Source organism: Maylandia zebra, linkage group LG7 (assembly GCF_041146795.1).
Source record: "Maylandia zebra isolate NMK-2024a linkage group LG7, Mzebra_GT3a, whole genome shotgun sequence".
NCBI classification, from domain to species: domain Eukaryota; kingdom Metazoa; phylum Chordata; class Actinopteri; order Cichliformes; family Cichlidae; genus Maylandia; species Maylandia zebra.
Genome location: NC_135173.1, coordinates 3,798,741 through 3,823,881, shown reverse-complemented (window position 1 = coordinate 3,823,881; position 25,141 = coordinate 3,798,741). Strand labels below are relative to the sequence as shown.

Below are 25,141 nucleotides of genomic sequence, written 5' to 3'. Positions count from 1 at the left end.
ATATCTAGTTTTTCCTCAACTAATCACACAGTAACATTGGAACTTAAAACACAATGAACAAAACATTAAACTCATATATCCTATCTTACACCAGCAAGTACACTGACAACTGAGAATGCTCAAATTTGACTCCTACCCATGAGCAAACACCTGTTGCTTTTAAATGAGCAATCATTGCTTTAGCAGTCAAACCTCTTAAGGTGTGTTGTCGAAGGATGCCAACTTTAAAAAGAGACGTAGAATGAAAAGAGTCGAAGAAGTGGGAGGAGTCATAGAAAGAACAGATAATATTCTTTTAACTTAAAGCATTTTTTCTTTCTGTTATATTTCATAACAGAAAATATTCTGTGTTTTATATTTGAGTTTAAAAACATAACATCAGGTTATTGCACACGTTACACTTTGTGTAGCGCTGAAATTGTGCCACCAATGCTCATAGCTGTTTTCCATTTCCGCTCAGCATATCTATGTGAAGTTGGTTCTTTGAAATGTTTGTTTTGGAATACTTGTGGACTTTCGGATTTTTGTCGCACAATAAAAAAAATTGCTGTGGGCAAGAACCAAACCAGTCACTTCCACATAGCATGACGATAACTCCAAAGCAGTGGCAAAGATAAGAGGAAGACAGTTTTCTGTGTGTGTGTGTTGTGCATGCTCAACAAATGGTCAGTATTAGTGGGCCCCTAGAGTCATGAGGCACTAGTATAATCACAACAACTTACAGTTTGTCTGGATTGCTTGCACACCATACTGGTGCTATTAACATGCCATTCCAAGCCGAAACACAGAAACACATCAATTTCCCAAAACTGTTAAAAACAGTTTCCCTATTTTCACTCATGATATATGTATAAAGTTTTTTAGAGGCAATCTTTACATGAATAACCTTTCATAAAGCACTATTTACAAAGCAGTGCTGGATTTACTGTAACACACAGTTTTCCAGGTGGAAACACTAAGAGTCAAGATTGCTAGCACACCAATAAGAATCTCAGGATAGATGAAAGGGCCACGGTTCAGTTCAATAATTTTGGCACGTTTCCTTTGATGTTGATGTTGCACGCGATGTTAATGAGAATCTCTGGCCTGACCACAGACTGGATTTTGGGTGTTGAAAAAGAGTGAGTTGAATTTCTCTCTTAATGCACCAAAAGTTGTTTCTTTGTAATCATTTTTTGGCCATAAAAGGACAACGTATATATAACCTTTTAAAAAAATGGATTTGAGGGATTGCTTCAATGTGACTCAGCAATCAGGAAAAAATATTGTCACTTTGATTTGAAAGATTCATGTTGCTTCTGTCTAACACCATTGCTTTTATTGACTGTAAACAACCTGTTTTTGAGTGGGATATATCAACATGCACCATCAACTTGTGTTTGGCCCAGAATTGTCTTACACGATGAACCTAGGGGACCGGACAAGTATTAATCCAAGGTAATTGCCCCAGACCATCTGCCTGTCAGTGTGTTTGTTCAACAATTTGTCGTATGTCCATCTGTTAGGCAAAATGCCTTTGAAAGCCCTGAATGGCTTTATATGAAACTTCAGGGCATAAATGCTTTATTTACTGCTAAAACACTAACTCCTAATTCTCAATTTTCTATGAAAATTGATCATATTTGCCACTCTTATGACAAAAACTTTAACAATTTTTACCTAGTGAGTCCCTTTTTTTTCTTCAAAACTCTAAACACATTCTCTCTACCTCAATGATAGATTGATGATGCACAGATGTTAAAACTGTTGGCTTTTGCAGTTACTGATGTGATGAAACCAGTAGAAGCTATTTCAGACTGCAAAGCAAGCATGCGGTGATGGTTCGTACCAGTAAATATTGGAAACAATCTGAAATGAAGAAGAGGAAGAGAAGAAGGGGGAGAAATCATTTCGGTAAAGAGCAGTTGTGACAGACCATGTGTTTGTACATGCAATCACAACACATATGAATAAGCCACTTGCATGTCTCATACCATAATTTATCCATAAGTGTCCCTCTTCACATGTTTTCCATATAACATAGTGTTTAATTGATTTATGTGTCTTATATTGAGTTAGAAAAATGCAAAAATGACAATTTCTTTAAGTAAAATATAGTATGAGACATACAAGTCTTATTAATATATTGTGTGTTTTTACTTGTTTCTTATGTAAACAGCAGACACAGGACAAAGTGAACAATCAAATCTAAGTAGATCCTCTGTTGCACGCGAGCTGTGCACTACTTTATTTTGTAAATATTAAGAAGATGGATGGAGGAGGGGTAGCAGTGGAAGATCCATCTCTGTTTTTGCTTCATATTTTTGGAGTTTTTGTAGACCTGCTAATCAGCCACATGAGTTTGGAAAAACGTGTATGACACATACTGATCACTGTGATTTCCATTTTTGATGCAGTGTGCAATGAATACTCACTAATGTTATTATTTTTTATTCTCTGTGTGCGTGATCTGAAACTACTGTTTGGTTTTGAGCCCAGATAAAACCCCATTTGATGTGTTTGTGTGGTTCTGCCAACGCATTGGCAGAACCACACAACCTGTCAATGTTTTGTGATATGTTTTTGTGTTTGAAGTTGTAAGAAAGGTTCGTAATATGTGTCTTAATTGAACTGATCGGTGTAGCTGGAATGCTATAGCTTTGTTTTAACTTCCTGGTTATTTCCACTTACATTTTGGATGAAATCTTTGAAGTGTTCAAATGTCTTTTAGGATTGGGGTTTTTTTTCTTTAGGATATTTTCTTTTGTCATCACTTCTCAAAGTAAAAAATACAATTTTAAATCGATGTCTTTTTGGATTTTTCAGGAAAACAATGTTCACATTCAAAACAGTTTTATAGAAGTTGCCAGTTTCACATAAAACATGTTTTGCGAAGTGAAAGGTGAAATTGGAGATGTTTCCCAAACTATTGGGAAATGCCATTTGCCGAGTTACATCCTGTTTCTACTTAGACCAACAGTAAAACCGTTTTGCAATACAAAGCATTTCTGTAATAAATATGTTGTTCACATTCTGAACCTTCAAACAAATGGTTTGAATAAATATGTGGAACTGTCTCTTCTCAAGAAACCAGCTGAGTCAAATAGCAGTACATACAAAAAGTAACTACGATGTATCGCTCGAAGATCTCAATAAGTTTCTTTGGAAAAATAGTGTAAGATTGGAAGCATAATAGCCATTATCTATATTTATAATTTGACTAAAAAGCAAAGGTTGACACAGCTGAAATACAATGTACTTATACAGACACAATTCAAGCATTTCTGATGTAGCTTACAGGAAACACCGGGGTGATTTTTTAAAAATCTTCTGTTGATTCCAGGGTATTCAAATTTAGTGTGTCCTTATGGCATTATTACAAAGCTCATTGCTAACTAATCAGCAGAGTTGGTCTGTTTATGCTCTGGCTGCAATGCAAATATAAAAATGTGTCACAGTGTTTTGCTTATTTAAAAGAATCAAGCCCATTAGGCATGATCACACGGTGTGACGCTGTTTAGACTGTTTACGACAGAGCTGAGCACTTGTACATTTTTAAGCATACTTATGTATTCTATACCATATTTCATATGTGGCATATTCTGGACATTTCATAGCTCAGACGCTGTTTGACCAAGTTTATGTCTCATAAAGTATTCTCTTGACGTTGAGGATTTACCAGTGTTAGTCCTTTTAGATACGCTGTAGTGCTGTGGTTGAAGTATCATGAATAAACAATGCATTGCTGATGGAAGAGCTGCATTACAGTGATTTTTAAAACCAAGCAAATATAGGTTGCACATCCCATGGGTCTGTAAGACTTCATTTTTATGCCTGCTTTGCTACCATAGGATCACTTAGACATGCAGCGGTCAGCTCTGTGTGCTCTGATGTGCGTGCAGGCTGCAGGCTCTCTGACGCTTTTAATGAATGAGTAATTGCATAACTCATTGCAAAGCTGTATGGCTTAGGACAGGCAGTACATGCTGAACACAGCTCTTCCCTGATAGGTGAGACTGCTTAAATGTAGTTGTATAACATTTGTAGATAGCTTTATTACGCTGTGCTTTTTATGCAATAGAAACTCAGAACTTAAATGAACTTAATTTTTGGGTGCAGCATACTTCGTCAGGGTTGCAAAGTGTGCAGTACTATGTTAACAACCGCCCACATGTCTAAATGGACAGGTTTAATTTAGAGGTTGGTGCGCATATTGCTGTGAGTGCAGGATCGCTGGTAAATGACAGATTACTCACATTTGTGTGAGCCCATGTAATCCGATTCCAGTTTATTCTGTGCAAATCTCATGTCGTCATGCTGTAGCCTACAGTGGGAGCGCTTTAGCTTCGTACAGACGTGAGCAAAAGCACACGGAATCATTCAACCCAGATGCACTTTGCACGGCTCCGAATAACGCCAGCAGAGATTCACGTCACGTCATGTCCGAATATTTATTATCTATTAGCATTTTTATACCTACTAGAAAATGTGCACAGTGGTTAGTTCTTCTCTTCTTGACATGACACCGTTAAAAAATCTCAGTGTAGGCTTTAAAAATTAAACTAAAAATATAAAAAACTACAAGCAGTGCTTTTCTTGACATGATAATTTCTCTTTCAGACTTTAGTCCATCACTATTTTCTCTCATTACTTGTTGTAGATTAATGAGAAGTCCAAATCTACTTTAACCCCATTCCTTAATATTAACACATTTAATCTTATAGTTCTTTGAACCATTTCTTTCACATATGTATACATGTATAATAAGTTATAGTAGTTATATGAGTACAATGGTGTTACCGCTTAATTTTTTTTAAAAGCGCCCAGCGCCCTGAATCTGGAAGCTTATTTTAATCATTACACAAAATATAAAGAATATTTTATTATCAGTAGTAGTAGTAGTGTTATTATACCCAAAGTTTTTTTGTTTTTTTTTGCTATGGACAGACAGAAAGAGAGAGGGAGGGGAGAGAGAGACACACACACATTCAGGGTCTGCCTCATCGATTCGATCGTCATTCGACTCTCGCTGCACACCAAACTCGCTGCGCTCTGACCACTGCAACTTTTGCAGAGACTCCTCACTCCACAGACATGTCGCACAATAGCTGAAGTAAACCTGTCATCGTGGCTCATCATTTGAGCCCACAGAAACACACCGCGGGTGGGATTTGAATTGCACAGCCTGTCGTCTGTCGCTCGCCTCGCATCGGACCCTAGCTTTGAAAACGCCTGGATATGAATTATGAGTATTTTCCTCACTAATGAACTGGACCAGTAATGCAGGAGACCGCGTCGACCCTCTCATCAACATTTCAAGATGGCAGATTTTTATTGAGTTTTGAACAGAAATATCGCTTTATTTTTTGCCATGAATAACAGAAATCCTTGCACCGATGGCCCCTGTATACGAAGGTAAGGTGGTTTGGAAAACGTGCTGTTTTCCCCTCCAGTGCTGCTGTGTACTGTGTCAATCGTGGTACAACTGAATTGCGGCTCATACGTAGGAGGAAAGATGCGTTGCAAGCTCTCTCATTTTGCCAAAATCATGCAACCTGTATTAATATTAGATTTTCTAAACCTTACACGAGCCGACTGTCAGATCGCCGGCAGCTTTTTTGCCTTAGCGCTTTAGTGAAGGCTCAGTCAGATCGGGGTGCCAGTCTGAGCTGTGTCCGTTAAAATCGCGCTGATGAGGTTGCAAACCTCCAGAATAAGGTCAAAGATAAGTATATGTTTAGGCCACGGTACATTTACCACTCTCCGTACACTTGGACGTTTATTTGTGCTCGTGTTTGTTCCTGGTAGAAATTTCTTTAGCGTTGCTTGAAGAGGGAGAGGGAATGATAGAAGGTCGGAGACCGATCGGTCCCAGTTTCGCCTGCATTCATTCTTCTATCTCCCATCTCCCCACATCAGTTTAAAAACTAGGCTATCTGACTTTTAACGCTTCGTCAACCTCGGGGTATTGATTCACATACGTATTTATGTTCCGGAAACGATATGCAGCCTTAAATACAGCATATTAGCTATCGCTGCAGCATTTGGCTGTGACTAATCCAATTGAGAGAATACTACCCCGTACCCTTACATTATTTGCTGCCGTGCGTTTTTGTTATTATTCCAAGAGAACAATTCACACACAAACGCAGTGATTGTTGACTGCAATGTCGTTGCAAGGTGGACTAGCAAGCCTTTAAATGTAAAACAATGCAAGCGGTCCATTATAATCCGCGCATGCAAAATCTGGGTCTGTGAATGGTTCAACTACTGTACAAATAATACCTAGAGGTTAAATGGAGTGACAAAGCAGTGGTAACGGAAAAATTAAATTACGTGCAATTTGATGTTGTATATATACATTTTTTACTTAATTCATTAGTAGTTACATATCAATCAGAAGTAGGCAACTGTAGCGATGCTCATCTAATATACAAAAGGACAGAAAACCCTGAGCAGTAAAGGGGAAACAACGATGTAAGCTATACATACTGATGAGATCCTTATACAAATTGAATAGTGGCAGAAGCAAACGGTGAGCCTTGGTGTTTCTCATATTTAGTTTGTAGCAGCCTCATGTTTGCTTATCTTCTTGTCCACTCTATAGTCCCTCTGCTGGCATTAAACGGAACCCCTGATTTTCACTTTGAGAGAGAGAACTGTTCAAAGTAACACTTTTAACACACTTTAAAGTGCCGTTAGAGAACTATCATGAGCAAAACTGAGTCTTAATAGGGATATTTGAGTTACACGATGGCTCATTTGGGGATATACAGCATCATGAAGCGCAATAAGGTGCCTGCAAACTCTTGTCTGTGTGCTGTTATGTCCCTATAGCAATATTGTAGTGATTTTTCATTAGGGGTGTTGAAGCTTAGAGGCATAGCCTGAGACTCTGGCGCTTCAACATGAAAAGGAAAGTTGAAATGAGACTCCTATGCAAAAGGTAATTAGTGTAAATTACATTCCCTGGCTTTTCCCTTCACCACCGAGGGAAGGAGAAGAGAAGAGAAAGAGGCAGCAAGGGGAATTAATTACCTTGCCTGTCCTCCCCGGAGTTGGGGAGGGGTGTTATGAGAAGTCATGAAAATGACCAAAGTCTCCGGTGGAAAATAGGTGTGGGGGGGGGGCTTCACATAGAAGAAAATCGGCTATTATGTTAATGACTCCCGCTTGTCTGCAGAGCAGCTAATAACTTAAATCTACGTGATTGACTACTTCCTTTGATTGTTTAAAGTCAAGCACACTGAGGAAAAGCCCATTTGCTTTTGTTTGCTGATCTCGTATTCATAATCACTTATGAGAAAGCATTTGTTTAAAGAAGGCTGAGATTTTCAGGACTGGCAGTGGGCATTGTGCTAGTGTCAATTTGTGTTGTTTTTCTCTTGCCTATATTTTTTCAATGTTTATCTTCAGTCCTTCTTGGCCCAGATAGAAGGCCATCGTGCAGACCTGCTGCCAGAAAAGGTAGCGGTGTGATCGTCCTGGGAGCCTGGTCTCAAAACCCAAACTGACACCTTGATGGATGTCTGATGAGCTGAGCAGGTCCAGCAGCCTCTAGCTGTGGAAAAGCCAATATTCAGACACTGCCAAACATGCCTGCCTGGCTAGATATGGGTGTTGCTGTGTGCTCATGCATGCATGTGCATATGTCTCTATCTGTCTGTGAGTCCCTGCACAATCACCCATCACCCTTTTGTAGGGCAGAACTGCAAGAGGATTAGACAGCTGCAGAACTGGGGACCAGGCAGGAAAACAACTTCATTTGCAGATCTGCCGCTTACAGGTCAAGCAGTACTATTCCAGAGTGGATTCATTCATTCCCGCCTGGAAAAATGGACAGAGTATGACTCAGAAGCCGATGATGATGATGGCGGTGGTGACAGGCGCTGCAGCATCACAGGCAGATTAATGTTTTATCCATCTGCGCAGCCATTATGTGTTAATGCGACTTTGAATTACCTTGTGGTTTCCTGGTATGGGGAATGCACCCTGCCCTTGAAGAGGGGAACTTACTCCACTGAGGACAGAGAAAAGAGACAGGACAGAGAGAGCAAGAGTTTCTCAGAAACTGTCCTCAGCCCTGCCTGCCTGGCTCCCTTTCCCCCTCACGCTTGTTTGGAGCTGCTTGATTGATATCTTCCTCACAGACCACAACCCAGGCTCAGACTCCAAGGTTGCAGCTTTTTAAACTTGGATTAGAATTGCAGGAAAAACCCTATGGAGCCCTTTGCGGCCACTTGCTGGGCCACACCCCACGGTAGAGTCGGGGGAACTGATGGAGAGTCTCGCTTCCTGATTGTTATGACAAGCAGGGTGGTGTGTTTAGCTGTTCAGTGTCCATAGTGAACAAAGAGTCAAGCTTGGAGATGGAGGATAGCTAAACAGTTAATAAGTAATGGCTTTAAACAGCACGCATGAAAAAAGTTTCAGAACTGCAGATCCTTGTAGGTAGCATTGTGAATGTTTACCTCTCTTAAATAATTAAATAATTTCCCCCAGGGATCAATAAAGTATTCTGATTCTGATTCTGATTCTGATTCTCTTTTCCCCGCTTTTATTCAGTGGCCATTTTGATCTTTTTGTTGACCTGAGTCCTCACCTCATGACTTGTTTGAGAGGGGGTTTGTTCAGAAAGGTTTATGAAAATGGATAAGCTGTCTCCACAAGTATTGCTCTCTGCATTATTCAGAGCTTCCTATCTGAAAAGAAAGTGAAATCCAGGGTTTTGGGATTCTTTGCGCTATTGATTTGTTAAAGCATTTAGAAGAAGAAGCAGAGGCTTTGGAGGGAGGTAGAATGTGAGTTTTATATGAAGACGGGGGCTATGTGAGCTCTCTGATGTTCTGAAATAGTTCACAGGTGTGCTCTGAGAGTTTTGGGAACAGATGGGTGTGTGGTAGGGTTGGGGGGGAGCGGTGGTTGAGGCAAAGCTGAAATGACAGGTTAGTAGAGGCCAGCCTGACACAGGAGAGCAAGCCTTCAATATGAGCAGGCTATTTCAACAGGCTCAAGTTTTCATATACTGTTTTCAGCAAATTTCTCTGGAGTAGAAGTGCCTCCAAGACTCTAGCACATCATTCTTCCACTTCTTTTCTTTTGCAAGAAAGAAATGTGACTACGATGCAAGAGAACTTTGCATTTCTCATTTTCTCATCAGCCAGTGCTGCTTTAGTGCCTCTGTCATATAGTTCAAACCCCAGAATCAGCCGAGGTCCTTGTACTTGGAGACCACATCAGTTGCTGACATTAGTTAGTTTTTTTCAAAGACGAAGAGGGAGATGGGTTGCGATGGAGCCTTAACCCTTCCGAGTGCTTGCACAAGGCATTTCCCTGTTGGTTTTCATGCATGTGCGAAAGCACTCCCCCCCACTTTTGTTTCACATTGTGTACGGTGTCAGCTTGTTTGAAACATCTGCCTCTGGTTCTGACTAAAACTGTAACGGCTCCAGGCTGCGTCGGAAAAGAGACTGAGTCAACGAGCATCTCTGAGCTGGACTTTTACATGGAATATTAAGTCTATTTGCATTAATAATTTTGAAAATCTACCGTGAAGATATGGCGGGAAACAGATTGGTGTTTTCTGGTTTTACTCAGTGGATACATTTTGTAGCTTTAAGAGAGGTTTCCTTATAATTTAGGATCAGCATCTAAGAACATTTTTAATAGCTTCTCTTACTACCGTGATATATCACTGTCTGTTAAAAGGCGTGATGCTGGGAGTCTCTGCACTGGTAACGCATCTATTGCTTTAATCGTCTATGAAAGCTACAGTTCAAACAAAGGTTAACATTTGACTACTTCTCAACACAGCACAGAGTGAATAAGCCATTTTGTTAACTTGGGCCTATTAAATAGTAACTACAAAGAGATTCTTACAGCATGAAAAACACTTTAAACGCTGAGCATGTCTAATACTTTTTCAGTATGTGAAAAATATTGCACAGTGCGGCATAAGAATGATCTGCACTTTATTTATTTCATTGCTCACTTTGCAATCTCTCATCATCCGCACACGACCCCCTCCAGTTCCCACCCTGCGCTTCCCCGCCCCACCCCCACGTCTATCTCTTATCTGTCCTTCCATCCCGCTCTGTTTGTTGATAAGCCGAGAGGCCATTGGCCAGCACACATGGTACCCATGTGACACTTCAGCAACAGCCTGATGGCCAGATTGGAAGCCCCGTTGTATGTGTGTAATTGGAGGCTGCTTTGGAGAAGAGGTCTGGCTACTGTAGCTTTTTTGTTCTTCCTAACCCTAACCCCCACCCAGACTCCCCCGCTGCCTCCCGCCTTGCTCGGTCTCTCCTGGTTTGTATTATTTGATTATCCCATCAGTAACCCCCAGAACCCAACCACCACCTTGTTTTTGGTGCACACTGTCGCAGGTCGTAATCGTATTGTTTGTGATAATGCCCCCCCCACACACGCGCACACACCCCAACCCCACCCGCACATGTATAACTGACATTGTACTCTCTGGAAGAGAGCTGCCAGTGCTGGCAGTATTTACCACGAGCTCATCTGGCCATTCATCTTGACTCAGAGTGCACATGCATACATGATGAAACAAAAAAGTTCTACAAAGCATGTGTTGTAAGGGCAACAGATGATGTACGGAGCTACAGCTGGATGGGGAGGACAGCTACCGCACTCACAGCCACTTCATTTAAACAAAAGATCCAAACCGTCTCTTCATATTATGTGAAGCGCAGAGTGAAAAATGGTTTGCAGTTTTTAATCAAGCCTTTCATAACCTCTACATTTTTCTCCTCTTCCGAGGGAAAGAGGCACGGTGGGCGGATGAGGCTAGGGGAGAGAGGGGACTGTTTACAGACAGATATTAAAACGAGCACAGAAGTACCGAATTAAATAGTAAGATTGGGGCACTCGAGTATACGCACCTGTATTCTTTGACATAGCTATAGGCTCTTCCATGTGCGGTCAGCCAACATGGACTTAGTGCCGCTGCCAGCCCCATCACCACTCCTGGCTCTGGCCCCTCTCAGTCATGGAAGGGAAGTGGAGCGATGGGCGGCTGCTGGCGGCCCCTTCACAGATGGCTGCAGGTACAGCGCTACGCTTGGCTGATAACCAAAGGACTTCAAAGCTCAGACGAGTGCTTGAGCCCATTTCTGTCCAGAGCCAGGAGGCAAAAGGCACAGAGCAGAGAAAGGAGACAGCAACAGACAAGAACTGGGGTAGTCAAAAGAGTCAACAGGCATGGAAATGAGCAGCTTTAGCCTTTTCATCTTTTGCTCCCATGTTCATCCTTATATATAGTCGTTCAGCACTTACTCAGTCACTATAATCTTATCATATTTTTCTGTTTCTATACTTGCTGCATGTTTGTCATTATTCAGTTACTACGAAAGCTACGATGACACATCCTCATATTATCCAGAACCGGAAATGAAAATAAGGTGGCCATTGTTATAGATAGGCACCACTTCCTTTCAAGTTTTCTTTCTCAGTTTTGTTCAGATTGGGATTCTCTCAGGATAGCTGTGTTCCCTGTGGAAAATCATTTTCAATAAATAGTAAACTAAGAAGGATCAAACATCAAAAGAAGCAGGAGGTAAAATGATGACATGTGTTGATAGAAACCTTTCAGTGATGAAATCTATTTAATATTCACATATGTAGGGAAATGACGTCTTTGTTGTTGCTAAAGGCTGGAGATCAACTCTTTATGAGCTTTTAAGGGATAATGTGGAGAGCGAGAGACGTTAAAAAGTCATTGATTCAATTAGACATTCCAGCGGCTCCTCTAATAACACTGCAGCTGGCACGACAAATAGCTAAGTGTCCCAACTGTAAGAAATATGCCTCCATTTTTGCTGTACCTGTGCGCCGGAAGAGGCTCAGTAACATTGAGACGCAGCATAAGTGAATGATTAAAGTTATTTAATGGCAGCCGGAGGCTTTTTATTGAAAAATCGTAATATTTCTGATCTTTATAAAAACTTAAAGTAATGTTTTTTCTTTAATTTTGGTTTTATTTGATTCTCTGACATCTATAAAAAAGTATATTTTTAACCCTTGTGTGGTGTTCGTATTTTTGTTACTCAGCCAGTGTTCATGGGTCTGGTGGACCCGCTAGAGTTTTGGCTTTCCAAATTAACACTATCAAACAATTTTATGTTAAATTACTCAACAGATGTTTACTTCATCCCAATTACAAGACATATGAACAGCAAACATGGTTAATTTTTTCCCTTTACCTTTGTTAGATCACATTTATGAATTAATGTGCTTCTCGTTTTTCTTTTATATAAAATGTTATAAATAAATCAGTTATAATCAAGTGGAGTGAGTGGAAAGACACAACACATTTACACGTGAAAAAATAATTAATTGTTTAATTTTTCTTTTGAAAAAAACTGAACACGGGTCTCACAGACCCGAACACCATACAAGGGTTAACCATCATATTTATATCAGAACACTTACAGCAGTAGCATAGACTGCAAGGCTGAAGAAGCTCTGCAAATAAAGCTTCTATGTTTCGCATTTACGCAAGGCTTATTAAAAGCTTTAACACTGGTTCATGGTAAACACGAATAAACTGAGTTCAGGAATCACAGTGCATGTTTGTATCGCTGTGCCGCAGTATATAAAAGAGGGTACACACCTTTTAGATTCACTCCTCACTTCAAAGCCTCAGGCACATTAGGGCCAGCCAGCAGCTCTGCCTGGCAGCCCTTTGAACTGACCTCTGCATTCAGTCTGAGAGACAGAGATGGAGAAAGGAAAAGGCATTGAAATGGGGGGTGACGTAGACTGGAGAAGTATGGGAGCATTGTGAGGAGGGAGGTAATGGAGCTGAGGCTGAGAGATCGGGATGGGTGTGGGGGGGGGAGACAGAGATGGTGGTGGTGGTTACTTTGCGTGGGTGGTTTCTGAGTGAGGGAGTTTGGAGGAGGTGTCGGTGGGGGTCGCAGATTTTACCCTTTGTCTCATTTAATCTGCATCCTACATCTGAGATCAGTGTAGTCCAGTGATGCGTCTGCCTCCACAGCTCCCCTGACAGAGCACAGCAGCTGCTAATACACACACCAACTTGTTTGCGCTATTCCAGCATTTTTAGAGAAGCTGGCCCAGAAAAAAGGCCAAAAGTTGACCTTTAGCTATGAGGACCTGCTCTATTTCCCCCCCTGCTCCACAACCGTCCAGTCCAGGCCAGTTATTTCTACCTCATTAAGCCCCAGTGAAACATAGACAGAGTGTGAGTTTGCCATTCACAGACATTTAAATTGAAAGATGTAAAGAAGTGTTGTCCATCTCAATGGCATGAACTTCCTCCAGTTCTTTTAAGTCTGGATCAAAACACCAGGCACTTCTTTCTCATTGTGAAGCATCTTACACTGATTAATCATTATTTACTAACTTCCCACAACCTCTCTTTTCCATCTGTTAAAATTCTTCTCAGCTACACAAAACTGAGTTTAGAAATCTCACATAGATGCACAGATCAGACCCAGTCTGGCAAACTGTTGCAGCGCCGAATGCCATGTGCTTTATTTAACAGAGTTTGTTGTAATAGCAAAACAGAACTCTGATTTTCCTTTTGAAGGTGTCACCATTTATGCACGCCAATTCAAATATGTGTTTCCTATGCACGTTGTTAAACTGATGGTCAGAATAGTCATTTCCTGTCTGGGTTTGGCTGCTATTTGAGACTCTGAGGACACTGTAAATATAACCAGCTAAAGCCATGATTTTCACACTGAATCAGACGCAGTGGGCTGACTTGGCTAGCGATATTTATTACCTCAGCTCTGTGGCCAGAAGGACTCAACCAGCCATGTTTACGACACACTGTCAGTTGGATTAAGGACACATATGCCTTGCTAAATTGGTATGAGAGCACATGTCTGCGTGTGCGCTATAATCTTTTAAAAGCTGTTTGAATATATCGAGCGCTGGGCCTCACTTTGTCAAAGAACTGACAGACAGAATAAGAGAAATGACACCAGGAATAATGTTTTGAAAAGAAGATGAAGAGAGATTAAGAGATTAAAACACTTTATTAAGCATGCATATTGATGAGTCACCTGCTGTATGAGGCACAAGTACATGTTGAGGCATCTTAAAGGCATGTAGCCAAAATTAGTCTGATCTGTAGCCTTAATAGGCCCTGAGCACCAGATTCACACACACCCCTGAAATATCACACAATCTCGTTGCCGGGGGAAGCATGTGCACCATCTCCAGCCTCTCTGTGATAGGAAGGTAATACCAGGAACAGGATCCATCTACATGTAGGGGTTATAAAGAGCACTGATTTGTGATAGACGAAATTGCCCGTTTCTTCCTGTGTCTACTGTATTTGAACCAGTAAAAAGTGGGATTCACGTGCCACCATCATCACTTATCGTTATGAGACAAAGTGGCTCTTCTTTATTTTCCTTTTACTTGATGAGAAATAAGGTGTCAGATATCCAGATTTCTTTTTTAAGCCATCCGTTTGCAAGTTTGAATACAGCTGTGTTTTGGAAATACGGGAAGTGATGGCTCTGCCTTTGCCTGATTGGTCCCCAGGTGCATGTTCAGGTTCAACTGGTTCCTCCTTTAGTTGGGTTCACCGCTGGGTTTTCAATGTGTGCAACAAATTAATTCCCCTGAGTGTGTGTGCAAGTGTATTTTGGGGTGGTGTTTTCATGACACTTGTTGCTGCTTAGCTAAGATGCCTTTAGCAGAAATCCACAGAGCGACCAGTTAATCGTAAAGTTACACAAATGTCCTAAACATATACGAAACCAGTGTGCGGTAGCCTGTTCCATGGGACAGGGCCGGGAGGACCATCGTTTCAAAAATATCTTTCTATTTTACTCTTAGTTCCTTTGTTTTACCAACAGCAAATAGTATTTACTGTACAATATAAAAAAGAGTAAACACTTTGGTTGTTATGGTTATGGCTCAGATGAACTTATAAGAATTCCTGCTCAAAATATATCTTGCGTCAAGAGCATTTAAAACAATTAAAAAAGAAGAAATCTGTTATTATAATTCGAGGCTTTAGAAATGAAATCGAGATTTGCATCTGTGAATTGTTGCTTTAGTCTTTTGTGCTACGAGCATTACTTTGAATAATGACTAAAATGTTGATTTGCACTCAACAGGAACCTGGCTTTGAGCATTTTTGCATACGGACATGTGCGTCGCACCATCATTTAACTACATTTTGCGTTTACATATCTTCTGTCTGCTTAAATTAAGTGGCAACCTTTTAAAAGGGCAGGTTGAGGTGCGCTGCAAGACCGGCAAAAAGGCCGCCATTCACTTTCACAACAAAGAGCTCCTGGATACCAGAGCAGTTTGCAGAAAATAATCCATAGTGCTCTGGCTGCTCTCAAATCAATTTGCCATTTTACAGTGCTTTCTCCCACATTACACTCATCTGTATGTCCTCCCCCATTGTTTGCTATGTTTGGTTACTGGTTTGGCCTGTAGTTCACGTATGTTGATCTCATTATATTACATTGTGTCATTGTGAAGCCTAATGACATAAGAGGAAGTACGGTTTAGCGGGTTGTTTCTTACTGTGTTTAAATGATAAGCATTGTGGAGAGCGGCTGCTTATCGTGCGCTCGGCTCTGCGTGGCCCTGCCTGCGCTGTGTTGGAGCTGTAGTCAAAGCAGCACAGCTTGAGGCATACAGTGGATGTCACTGGCAGTGTAGTCAAGCCTTGTGTTAACAGGTGCCATTGGTTCACGGTTGGGTAAATTTTTAGCTCCCCTCCCTGCACCAAACTCTTTCTTTCTTTCTTTTGGTGCGAAGGAAGTTTAGTGCACACATTCGTGATTCGATTAATAAGCTCAAGCAAACCCACTCTGTCACCCTCCTCTTCCTCCCACTCGTGCTTCTCCTCCTCATCTCCTCTTCCTCTCCTCCACCCTGTTCAGCAGCTGGTTAGGCTGACCTAGCAGTATAAATGTTTTTTCTCGCACCAGCCGTTTTATGACCACATTTACAACATGGATAACTGCTTCCTTATCTGCCCACAGTTGTCCTGGGGTAGTAGGTTTTTGACTTTTACAACAAAAGTGTTAACATTTGAACTTCGAATACTCAAAGTGTCGTAGCTTAGGTAGGCGCTAAGAAAGGTAATAAATTCAGATTGTTGTTTTTCATCAGTTGCTTTGAAATATGTGGAGCCATATGCACTCCTTTGTATCTGTGCTCCTGCACGCACTCACGTGTGGACACATGTGTGTGTTCATGTTTATGTATCTACGCATGTGCATTTTAACAAGCTCTGAGTGAACATGTTATCTCGCAGCTAACACAACATGTTGTATCTTTGGCTGTTTGCTTCCAGGAAGGGGAGAGTTGAGGGAGTGTCACATTTACAGCTGGCATGTTGTTGATTTTCAGTTTAAAAAGTGCTGTGTTTATCTGTGAAACAGTATTCATATTTGCCTTTCGGTCTGCCCATATGCTAGATTGTACTCTTTTGTGTGTTTGTAAGAGAGTGAAAAGACGTGATGAGGCGCTTCCAACTGGTCAAATATTGTAGTCAGAAAGAGCGCAAAGCCTGATGGAGCAGCAGCCTGCATGACAGCAACTCCCCACAAGCTTTTCTGATGCATTATTCTATAAATAAGCAGAGATGAGAGAGCTAAAAAAGCAGACAGGATGGTCAATAGTGGCCTCGAGAGAGAGAGAGAGAGAGAGAGAGAGAGAGGGGGGAAAACAGAAAGGGAGAGAGACCATGCAGAGTCAAGCTCCAGCTCTCCCACAGAGGACAGAACTCAGGCAGGAGGCAGGAACACAGGCTAAAAACCTCTGCATGGACACGATTTTCCTCTGCAGTGTCGTGTTCACTGTTGCATTTGGCCACAAAGTCACTGGAGCTACAGCAGGTTTTTCAATTTGTTGGACAGGTCCATTTTTGTAAATAGTATAGACACAGTATAGAGTCTTTGACAAGAGCAGCTCTTCTGGGCACCAGAATAACACTGAATGTTTTATTTTGTCTTCTATCTAAAAAATGGTATGAGGAGGAGCACAATCATGCAAACACGCAGCTAAGAATGAGATAATGCTTTGTCTAGACGGGCAGAAGTCACTTCTTTAGACAGCGACTTGGCCTACCACCCAACACCCTCCAGTCCGCAGACAAAGAGATGTCCAGTAAAGCAACAGGGTCACCAGAGTGTCTCTTTTGGTGTCAGTAGCCATTAGGCCTCAGGAAGTAGTCCAAATATAACCAGGCCAGGAGACATCAACCAGACAGACCTGACTCCTGTTTCTGTCTCCCAGGTGATTGTTGGTGTCCTGGTACTGTGTCTCGCTCTGCTCGGTCCTTTGGGTACAGAGAGAGCACGGAACAGGAACTCTAGTGAATGATAAATATTTAAATTTCTTAGAATTATTTTTCATTCGTTTTTCCTGCAAACTGCAAAAAGATTACATTTACATTACATTAAGCCATTTTAAATGAGGATTTCTATAAAAGCATAGATATTTGAGAATAACCATGGGTGAGCTGAGCAGTAATCGAGTTTTATAAGACTGTTCGTAATTACAAAAGACTATTTGGTTGGTTTGTTGGTGTTTAACTCTGCCAAGTTGTCAAAAGAGTATAAATGACAGGTTTAATAAAAGGCAGCAAACAGAAGCAGGTCACAGGCTAGAATGTGAGGGCCACTCATGGCCCCAGCTCTCCACGCTCTATTCTTCTCCCCTCCCTTTCAGTCCATCTCTCACCCTCACATGGCATGCAGAACGACCCTGATACTCCCAAAAAGAAGATTAACAAACCCCTGACAGAGAAGTAATCTCTCTGAAAACATTGACTATTACCATTTCAACATGCTGCCTCTAAACAAGGGAAAATGCCTCTGTGGTATGCTTAATTGCAGTGTGCGGGACACACAGAGTTCCTTTAGGTATGTTAAATGGACAGCCTTGGCTACTGAAGGCATTCCAGCATTGTAAATGTACAACAATGGACCTTTGCTGTTCTTTGCTTGGCACAGAGTTCACAAATTTAGCTAAAGTTCAAGAGGACCATTTGAAGGGAAAGTCTTTTGACAGAGGCTGTTCAGATTCTGAATCATAAATACTTTTAAACTTCATTCAAGGTGAAGACTGATTCATGAGGACTGGTGCTGCCTTGGAAATGAAGTATAATTGGTCACATTGTTTCCTGCGTATGTTGTCATGGGATAACATTCCAGCCATTTGACCTTTTATGTTTAGTTCATTTAATTACTTATCTGTTTTCTGCACAAGGCTCTTAAACTGTTGTTACTTTTAGCTTTAGCTGTGCCGAATATCTCGACAGACAAAGCTGAATTTCAAGAGTTTCCTGTACATTTCTAAAGATTTTTGTTGGCTATTTTTCAGAGCCCTTCCCCAATTTAGACAAACAGGCTTGGCCTTCAGTTCGTTGCACTGTGTCGACAATGTTAACTGAACTCTTTGACCACAGGGTTCAAACTGACAGGGAGTCAATGAGTGATTAAGATCACGGTTCAGGAAGAATTCGTGTGATACGAATGCAAGAGCAGCAAGCCCAATCTGGCCTTGTAAAACCTTGAACTATCCACAATCACGCTGGCAGATATGTAATGTTGGAATTTTCCATACGAGAAACAGGCTGGCTCTGTGCCCGTCCATCCATCTCTGTGCTCATCAGTCTGTGCCTGTGATTATCCTCTCAGGCTCTCAGTCACACACTGTTGACACTGCTCTGTGACGCAATGCATCATTCAAATTATTTTTAGCGTAAAGTCCAGACACAGGAATTGGTAATCCAAGGAGTGACATCTGGCCTTCAGGGCTTATGTGATTAGCAGAGAGCCTTGCCCCTAATAGCCAAGCGGACGTTCTTCATTACCTGCGAGTCTGGACCTGAACTTACCAGGTGTGACCACTTAAACTACAAAAAAACTCTACACATTAATGATTTTTCAGACAACATATGTGCTGATAACATGGCTAAGCCTCTAAATAACTGCTACACGGAGGTGCTATCTGCTACTGTGCAACACTTGCCAAGCTTACAGCGAGCACTGTAATGTGCACTCTGCCTTCAATCCTGCCGCATTAGGGCTAAGACCAGATGAACAAAGAGATAAATAGTACGTCCAAGCAAGGGCAGAGGAGAACCTAAAAAAACCCAAAACACCCCACAAAAGCAGGAGGAAGAGAGGTCATGAGAGTTAAAATAAACAAATGAAGCAAAGTATAGTGGAGGGCTGCCAGCATCCTACTGAATTAATCATCATCATCACTGAAAGGAGCTAATAATGACAAAGTGACCAGTCATGTCCTCTCCTCAATGCTTTCTGTCCACACAACATAGTCCACAATTATAGAAGTCATCCCGTTTCGGGGGGAGTGTGGTCCTTTAATTATCTTTGAACACAGCAAAACTTTCCAGCTTCCAAGATGTCTATTAAACACACAAAGCAGCAATTTTTCCAGCAGTAAACAACGTTTAAGGGTTGCTAGTGTTGTGTGCATGTTGTGGCGGTAATAATCTTGGAATCGTGCATCAGTTGATCAGCAGTGGCCTAATTGTGCATGCGCGCGCGCGCGTGTGTGTGTGTGTGGGCGTTGGCAAGGCCAGGTGGAAGCTCTTAGTTTGTTAGCAGTAAACTAATTTTGGGTTTACTGGAAACTATTTAAACATATCATTAGTACAAGTCTCATATAATCTCGTGCTGTAATAATCATTTTGATGCTACAAACAAGCCTGTTTGCAAAAAGAGATAAAGAAAGGAACTATTTTTGGGCAGTTGTTTGCTTGGAGAAGCTTTTGCTTATTCTGAGGCAGCTTGTTCCCAGGAGTTCAGAGCACAGCCTCGCTGCAGTTTTGCTTTTGTTTTGTTGACTTCAGGATCTGTGGTTGAGAGGGAGTTGAGTCCCTCTCGCTCCTGTTTTCATAGTTACTTGAGCAAAATTTCTTCCACTACCTTCCCCAAAGTGAGTAATTGTGTACCAGTAAGTGGCAGGGCTGGGCTGAGTGGTGGGGAAGGAAATTGCAATCATTCACTTACACTTATTGTGCTCCTACTTTTATATATGATTTCATACGGCTCCTCTGTCTCTGTGGAGTGTCCGATGAAAAGGGTATTCTTTTACTATTCACTGAGCCTATTTACTTTGCCGCAGATGGGAACAGTGGGGAAATGGCATTTCCTTTGCATGAACCAGTGGTTTGCATAAGCACTGCTCAGTCTAAATCTTCTTATCTTTTGGCTAAACCTTTTGGCATTTTTATGTTATATAACAAATATATTTAAAAGAAACCCTCCATTACTGCGCATTGCATTCAAAAACAATTTGGCTTCAGATTTAATGATCTAGGCTCGGATGTTTTACTACCAAGTGTTAGATAACAGCACTTCTGAGAAACAACTTGATGCCGAAGCGACAAATGCTTGATGACATTTTAATGGTTAATAAGTCTTTTCATCAGTGGGTTTAAATCTGTGGATCCATTTATTATAATGGATGATTATTTTATAAGCGTTCATTTACCGTGATGTTGAAAAGTGCAGTGGGTTTGCATGACGATGTATCAGCATATATGTATGCTTGGTGTTTTAATGACCTGCTCTGACCCAAGCTATCTTTATTTAAAGCTTCTTGCTACCACTCGTGTTGCAGGCACTCTCATATTCCTAACCTCTCACTTTCATCCCCCTCCTGTCTTTCTTGCTCCTCCCCCTCCGTTCCTCTCTTGTCACAGGTATGGCCTCGCAAGTGCAAGTGTTCTCCCCTCACACTCTCCAGTCAAGTGCCTTCTTTAGCGTGAAGAAACTGAAGGTGGAGCAAAGTTGTAACTGGGATATGACAGGGTACGGCACACACAGCAAAGCCTACAGCCACAACAGCAGCAAGAACGTGTCGGCCACCAGCGGCCCCCTAGGCATCAACAGCTCCCTGCAGGTCGCCAGCTCCACCCTGCCCTACGAGCAGGCTCTCGTCTTCCCAGCCACCGCGGGCCACATTGTGGTCGCCTCAGCCAGCAGCACTTCGGGGGCCGTGGGGTCTCTGCTGGGTGGCGGGGGTGGAGGCAGCAGCAGCAACAGTAGCGGTAGTGGAAGTGGCGGAGGTGGCAGTGGTGTGGGTGGTGGGGTTGGTGTTCACAACCTGACGCGCCGCAGCACAGTCAGTCTCCTAGACACCTATCAGCGATGTGGGCTTAAACGCAAGAGCGAAGAGCTTGACAACAACAGCAGCGTGCAGATCATTGAGGAGCACGGCCCACCGATGATCCAGAACGGAGCAGCCAGCGGAGCCACGGTGGCTACGGTGGCCACAGCCACCTCCACAGCAACATCCAAGAACAGCGGCTCCAACAACGAGGGAGACTACCAGCTGGTGCAGCATGAGGTGCTCTGCTCCATGACCAACACCTACGAAGTCTTGGAGTTCTTGGGACGAGGAACCTTCGGGCAGGTGGTCAAATGCTGGAAGAGGGGCACAAACGAGATAGTGGCAATCAAGATCTTAAAAAACCACCCATCGTATGCACGGCAGGGTCAGATCGAGGTCAGCATCCTGGCACGTCTCAGCACGGAGAGCGCAGATGACTACAACTTTGTGAGGGCCTACGAGTGCTTCCAGCACAAGAACCACACGTGCCTGGTATTTGAGATGTTGGAGCAGAACCTGTACGACTTCCTCAAGCAGAACAAGTTCAGCCCTCTGCCTCTCAAATACATCAGACCGGTGCTGCAGCAAGTGGCCACAGCGCTAATGAAACTGAAGAGCCTAGGACTGATACATGCTGATTTGAAGCCAGAGAACATCATGCTGGTGGACCCATCTCGACAGCCCTACAGGGTCAAAGTCATCGACTTTGGCTCAGCCAGCCATGTGTCCAAAGCGGTCTGCTCCACTTATCTACAGTCCAGATACTACAGGTAAGAGATCGGGCTAGTTAGCTATTATATGTATGACTGCAGATACAACGTGCTTCTTTCTGTTTGTTCAAGATTGTTCTTTATTGGGCCAAACATCCAAATCTGTTGTTACCCTCTGAGTTTCCCCTGAAGATTTCTCTTTGTACCATTATTTTTCTTGTACTTATTTACCCCCCTAGTTAAATTTCTCCGACAGAAGACAGGGTAATAAAACTCAAAGGCTTACTGAGAAGAAACAAAAATCAAAAAAGAGTCGGGGCAGGACAAAACAACACCAACCATGCTTTAGTGTTACTTTGATGAATAGAGAAGACCTGCTGAGACTCTAGTAAAGACATAAGAAACCACAGAGCATATCTAAAGCCATTTCACTGTTTGGTGCCATTGAGAATTTCGTGGTTTTCCTTTTTTTGTTTTGTTTGTTTGTTTGTTTGTTTTTCACAGAGAGAATTTGAAAGACGGACCACAATCATGTGAGGTAGCAATCTATCCCCAAGTTTCAATTCACCCTTCTACTGCCCAGACCCTTACCCCCCCATCACCGTAGCTGGCTTCCATTTCCCCCAGGATAGAGACGAGGGTCAGCTGGAGTTCTCCTGTAATATGTGCTTGTAATCCACACCAGTGGGCCCTGCATTAGAACCAGATGACTCTCTCTGGGCAGCATTTCTTTCTTCTCTCAGTACTTTTGAAAAAATCATTTTTACCCATAGTAAATAGTGTGATTGGGTTTTAGCAGAGCCTGAAGTGTGCGTGGAGTCAAATCGTCTTCTTGTCTGTACATAGAGGAGCTTTGTTTAGGCCTCAGGAAGACGAACAGGTGTGTGTGTCAGCTACGGTACCACGCAGACCCACACAGAGATCTCACACACAGGTGGTAGCTTTACAACTGTGCATAGTGCAGATTCTGTTGGGAGAAGTTTGTGGTCTCCACTGAGTGGATTCTGTTGATAGAAGAGCTTGCTTTTGTTATCTTTACAGTTTATCGCTGGGTTTTTAAATGTGTTACAGAGAAGATCATTGTTTCCTGTTGAAAGATGGCAAAGGTTACAACAGAGCAAATGAACAGACATGGGATTCAGACTTTGTGTATCTACAGCATTAAATCATTTTGGCACATTTGACAAGTCTATTATTTTAAATGACCGATAGTTTTTGTTGTTATTCTTTCTGCTTAACTGACTTTTAAAGCAGCATATATTACATTAAGATCCCTACGTGGGAATTGTGTTGCTCATGTCAGCAAGGGAGTGCTGCTATATCGGTTTAAGTAGCTCATCCTGAAGTAAACACCGCTGTTAGCCTGTTGTTGCTCCTTGCTGTAGGTCAACAAGGAGGTTATAAAATGCTCCTGTTTGTTTTCTTGGGTGTAAAGAGTGCAGGTGAGTGAAGAGATCATCCCTTCGTGCACTCTTAGCAGCAGAAAAGGGGAAAGAAAGTCTCATGTTGATCAGAGAATCCGTCAAACGCCTTGAGCGGGTACTTGGTGACCCTGGTGTAAAGCTCTGGGAGGGAATAAGGTGTCACAGGGATCTCTGTACTTCGTAATGACTGTTTTAATAATACGTGTGCTTTACCAGAACTGATTGTGTGAAATCAGGCAAGCCTTTCCGTCTAATTCAAAAAATGAGCTCATGGGAAATGAACACTAGGGGTGTTTTAACATTGTATGCATTTTGGACCACAAACAAACTTTGGCTGCGGGTAGAGTTCAGAGTGAGTTCAAAAGCTCAGTGGCGAACATCAAACCATCTTTGATGAGGAGATAGCAAGGCCGTTTCTGTTGCCTGCACCTTTAAAGGGTGGAGATTACACACAGGTGTGCTTGCACGGCTCCAGAAAGCTGGCTCAGTATCACACAATAGTAACCGCATCCCTGTGTTGTATTCTTTGATTTCAATAAAACGTGTATTTGTTTTTCTTATTTGTCTCATTTTCATTCTTTGTATATGAATAAGACTGTAAAACATTCTTAAGCCCCGTTCGGACATTACAGACTTCCAAACTCGCTGATATCAGAATCAGAATCAGAATCAGAATACTTTATTGATCCCTGGGGGAAATTATTTAACTGCTTCCGTCTGCTAATTTCATAAACCTCACATGCAGCTGTTTGTGTTTTGGACGTCACCGATATTGTTTGCTGTTGACGTTACATGTGCTTTAACAGCCTTGCAATGAGTTATGGATTTTCCACAAGGTTGAGTTATGCAAATAAAATACCAGTATTCAAAGTAAACAAGAACAGCTCTCAGGGTTCCTAGAGTTTCAACTGCATTTGCTTCAGTGCTTAGCAAATACAGGGTCATGTCACCAAGCTCATCTATCCTCGTCAAAGAGGCCCATCTGCAGGACTCCTATACTTTTACGATTATGTATATTATGAAACAGCACAGTCTTTCTGTCCTTTTCTTAAGGATTCTGTGGTCTTTTCGTCTTGATTACATCACTGCGTGACCTATTGCTGGTTATCCTAATTTCTTCTTCTTCTTCCTCCTCTCCCCTGTTTCCTGTAGCTAATGATGTAACAGGTAATCTGGCTAGTCAAGCTTACCCTGTGTCAGATAAAGGGATTATTGTGTTGTCCCAGCTGGGCATTTTTGCCCTGTTTATCTCTTCGGATTAAGGCCATGAGATGGGTGGAATGCAGCAAGACATTATTAAAGTTTATGTAAAGTTTCCTGAGGCAGTTCAGCTGCTAGCAGCAGACCTCGTGATGACTGCTGGTAGAGAAAGGGAGGTGCGCACAGGGGCAGGGATTGGTGGAGACACAAGTTCTTATCCTGCTTGATCTCCATCGCAGACTCACATCCGATGACTTTGCCATTGTTTAGGAATGCAGATAAAAGTGTGACTATGTAACAGAACTCGCACGTAGACTAGAAACTAAAAATATTTTCTTTTACCAACAGATTCTGCAAGAACTGAAGCTGCTATTTGGCTTCCTATTTGTAATATTTTAAGATCAAATCATGCAAATAATAGCCGTGTTTTACATTTCTAGATTTTCTTTATACATATGTTTTGGTATATGACTTAAAACCTGCTAAAAAATCACTTATTCCATCAGTTTTACAGTAAAAATAAATAGAAATTTGAATGCTGTACGTTCTATGCTGTTAGTTCAGATAGTGCTCCAAATATTTGGTAGAAAGTAGTTCCAAAGACCACTTTTCATAGTCTAATGCTCCTCAAACAGAATTGTGCACGTGGTTGGAAGGTGCAAACCCACAGAGATCATTTGAAAACCTGAGTAAGTAAAACCCAAAGCA

At 42.0% G+C, this 25,141-nt stretch overlaps 1 protein-coding gene across 3 annotated transcripts in view; it reads left to right on the top strand.

The window, feature by feature from the left end:
- Positions 1-5,018: 5,018 nt before the first annotated feature.
- hipk2 (homeodomain interacting protein kinase 2) overlaps positions 5,019-25,141 on the top strand; it is a 67,205-nt gene continuing 47,082 nt past the window's right edge. For 2 of the 3 annotated variants that reach the window (XM_004568287.3, XM_004568285.3), the window contains exons 1-2: positions 5,020-5,394; positions 20,690-21,869. In XM_004568287.3, coding sequence (XP_004568344.2) covers positions 5,376-5,394; positions 20,690-21,869 — 1,199 coding nt within the window. In that variant the 5' untranslated portion in view covers positions 5,020-5,375. Of the gene's footprint in view, positions 5,395-20,689; positions 21,870-25,141 lie in introns of all 3 variants that reach the window. The other variant, XM_004568286.3, reaches the window with a different exon arrangement.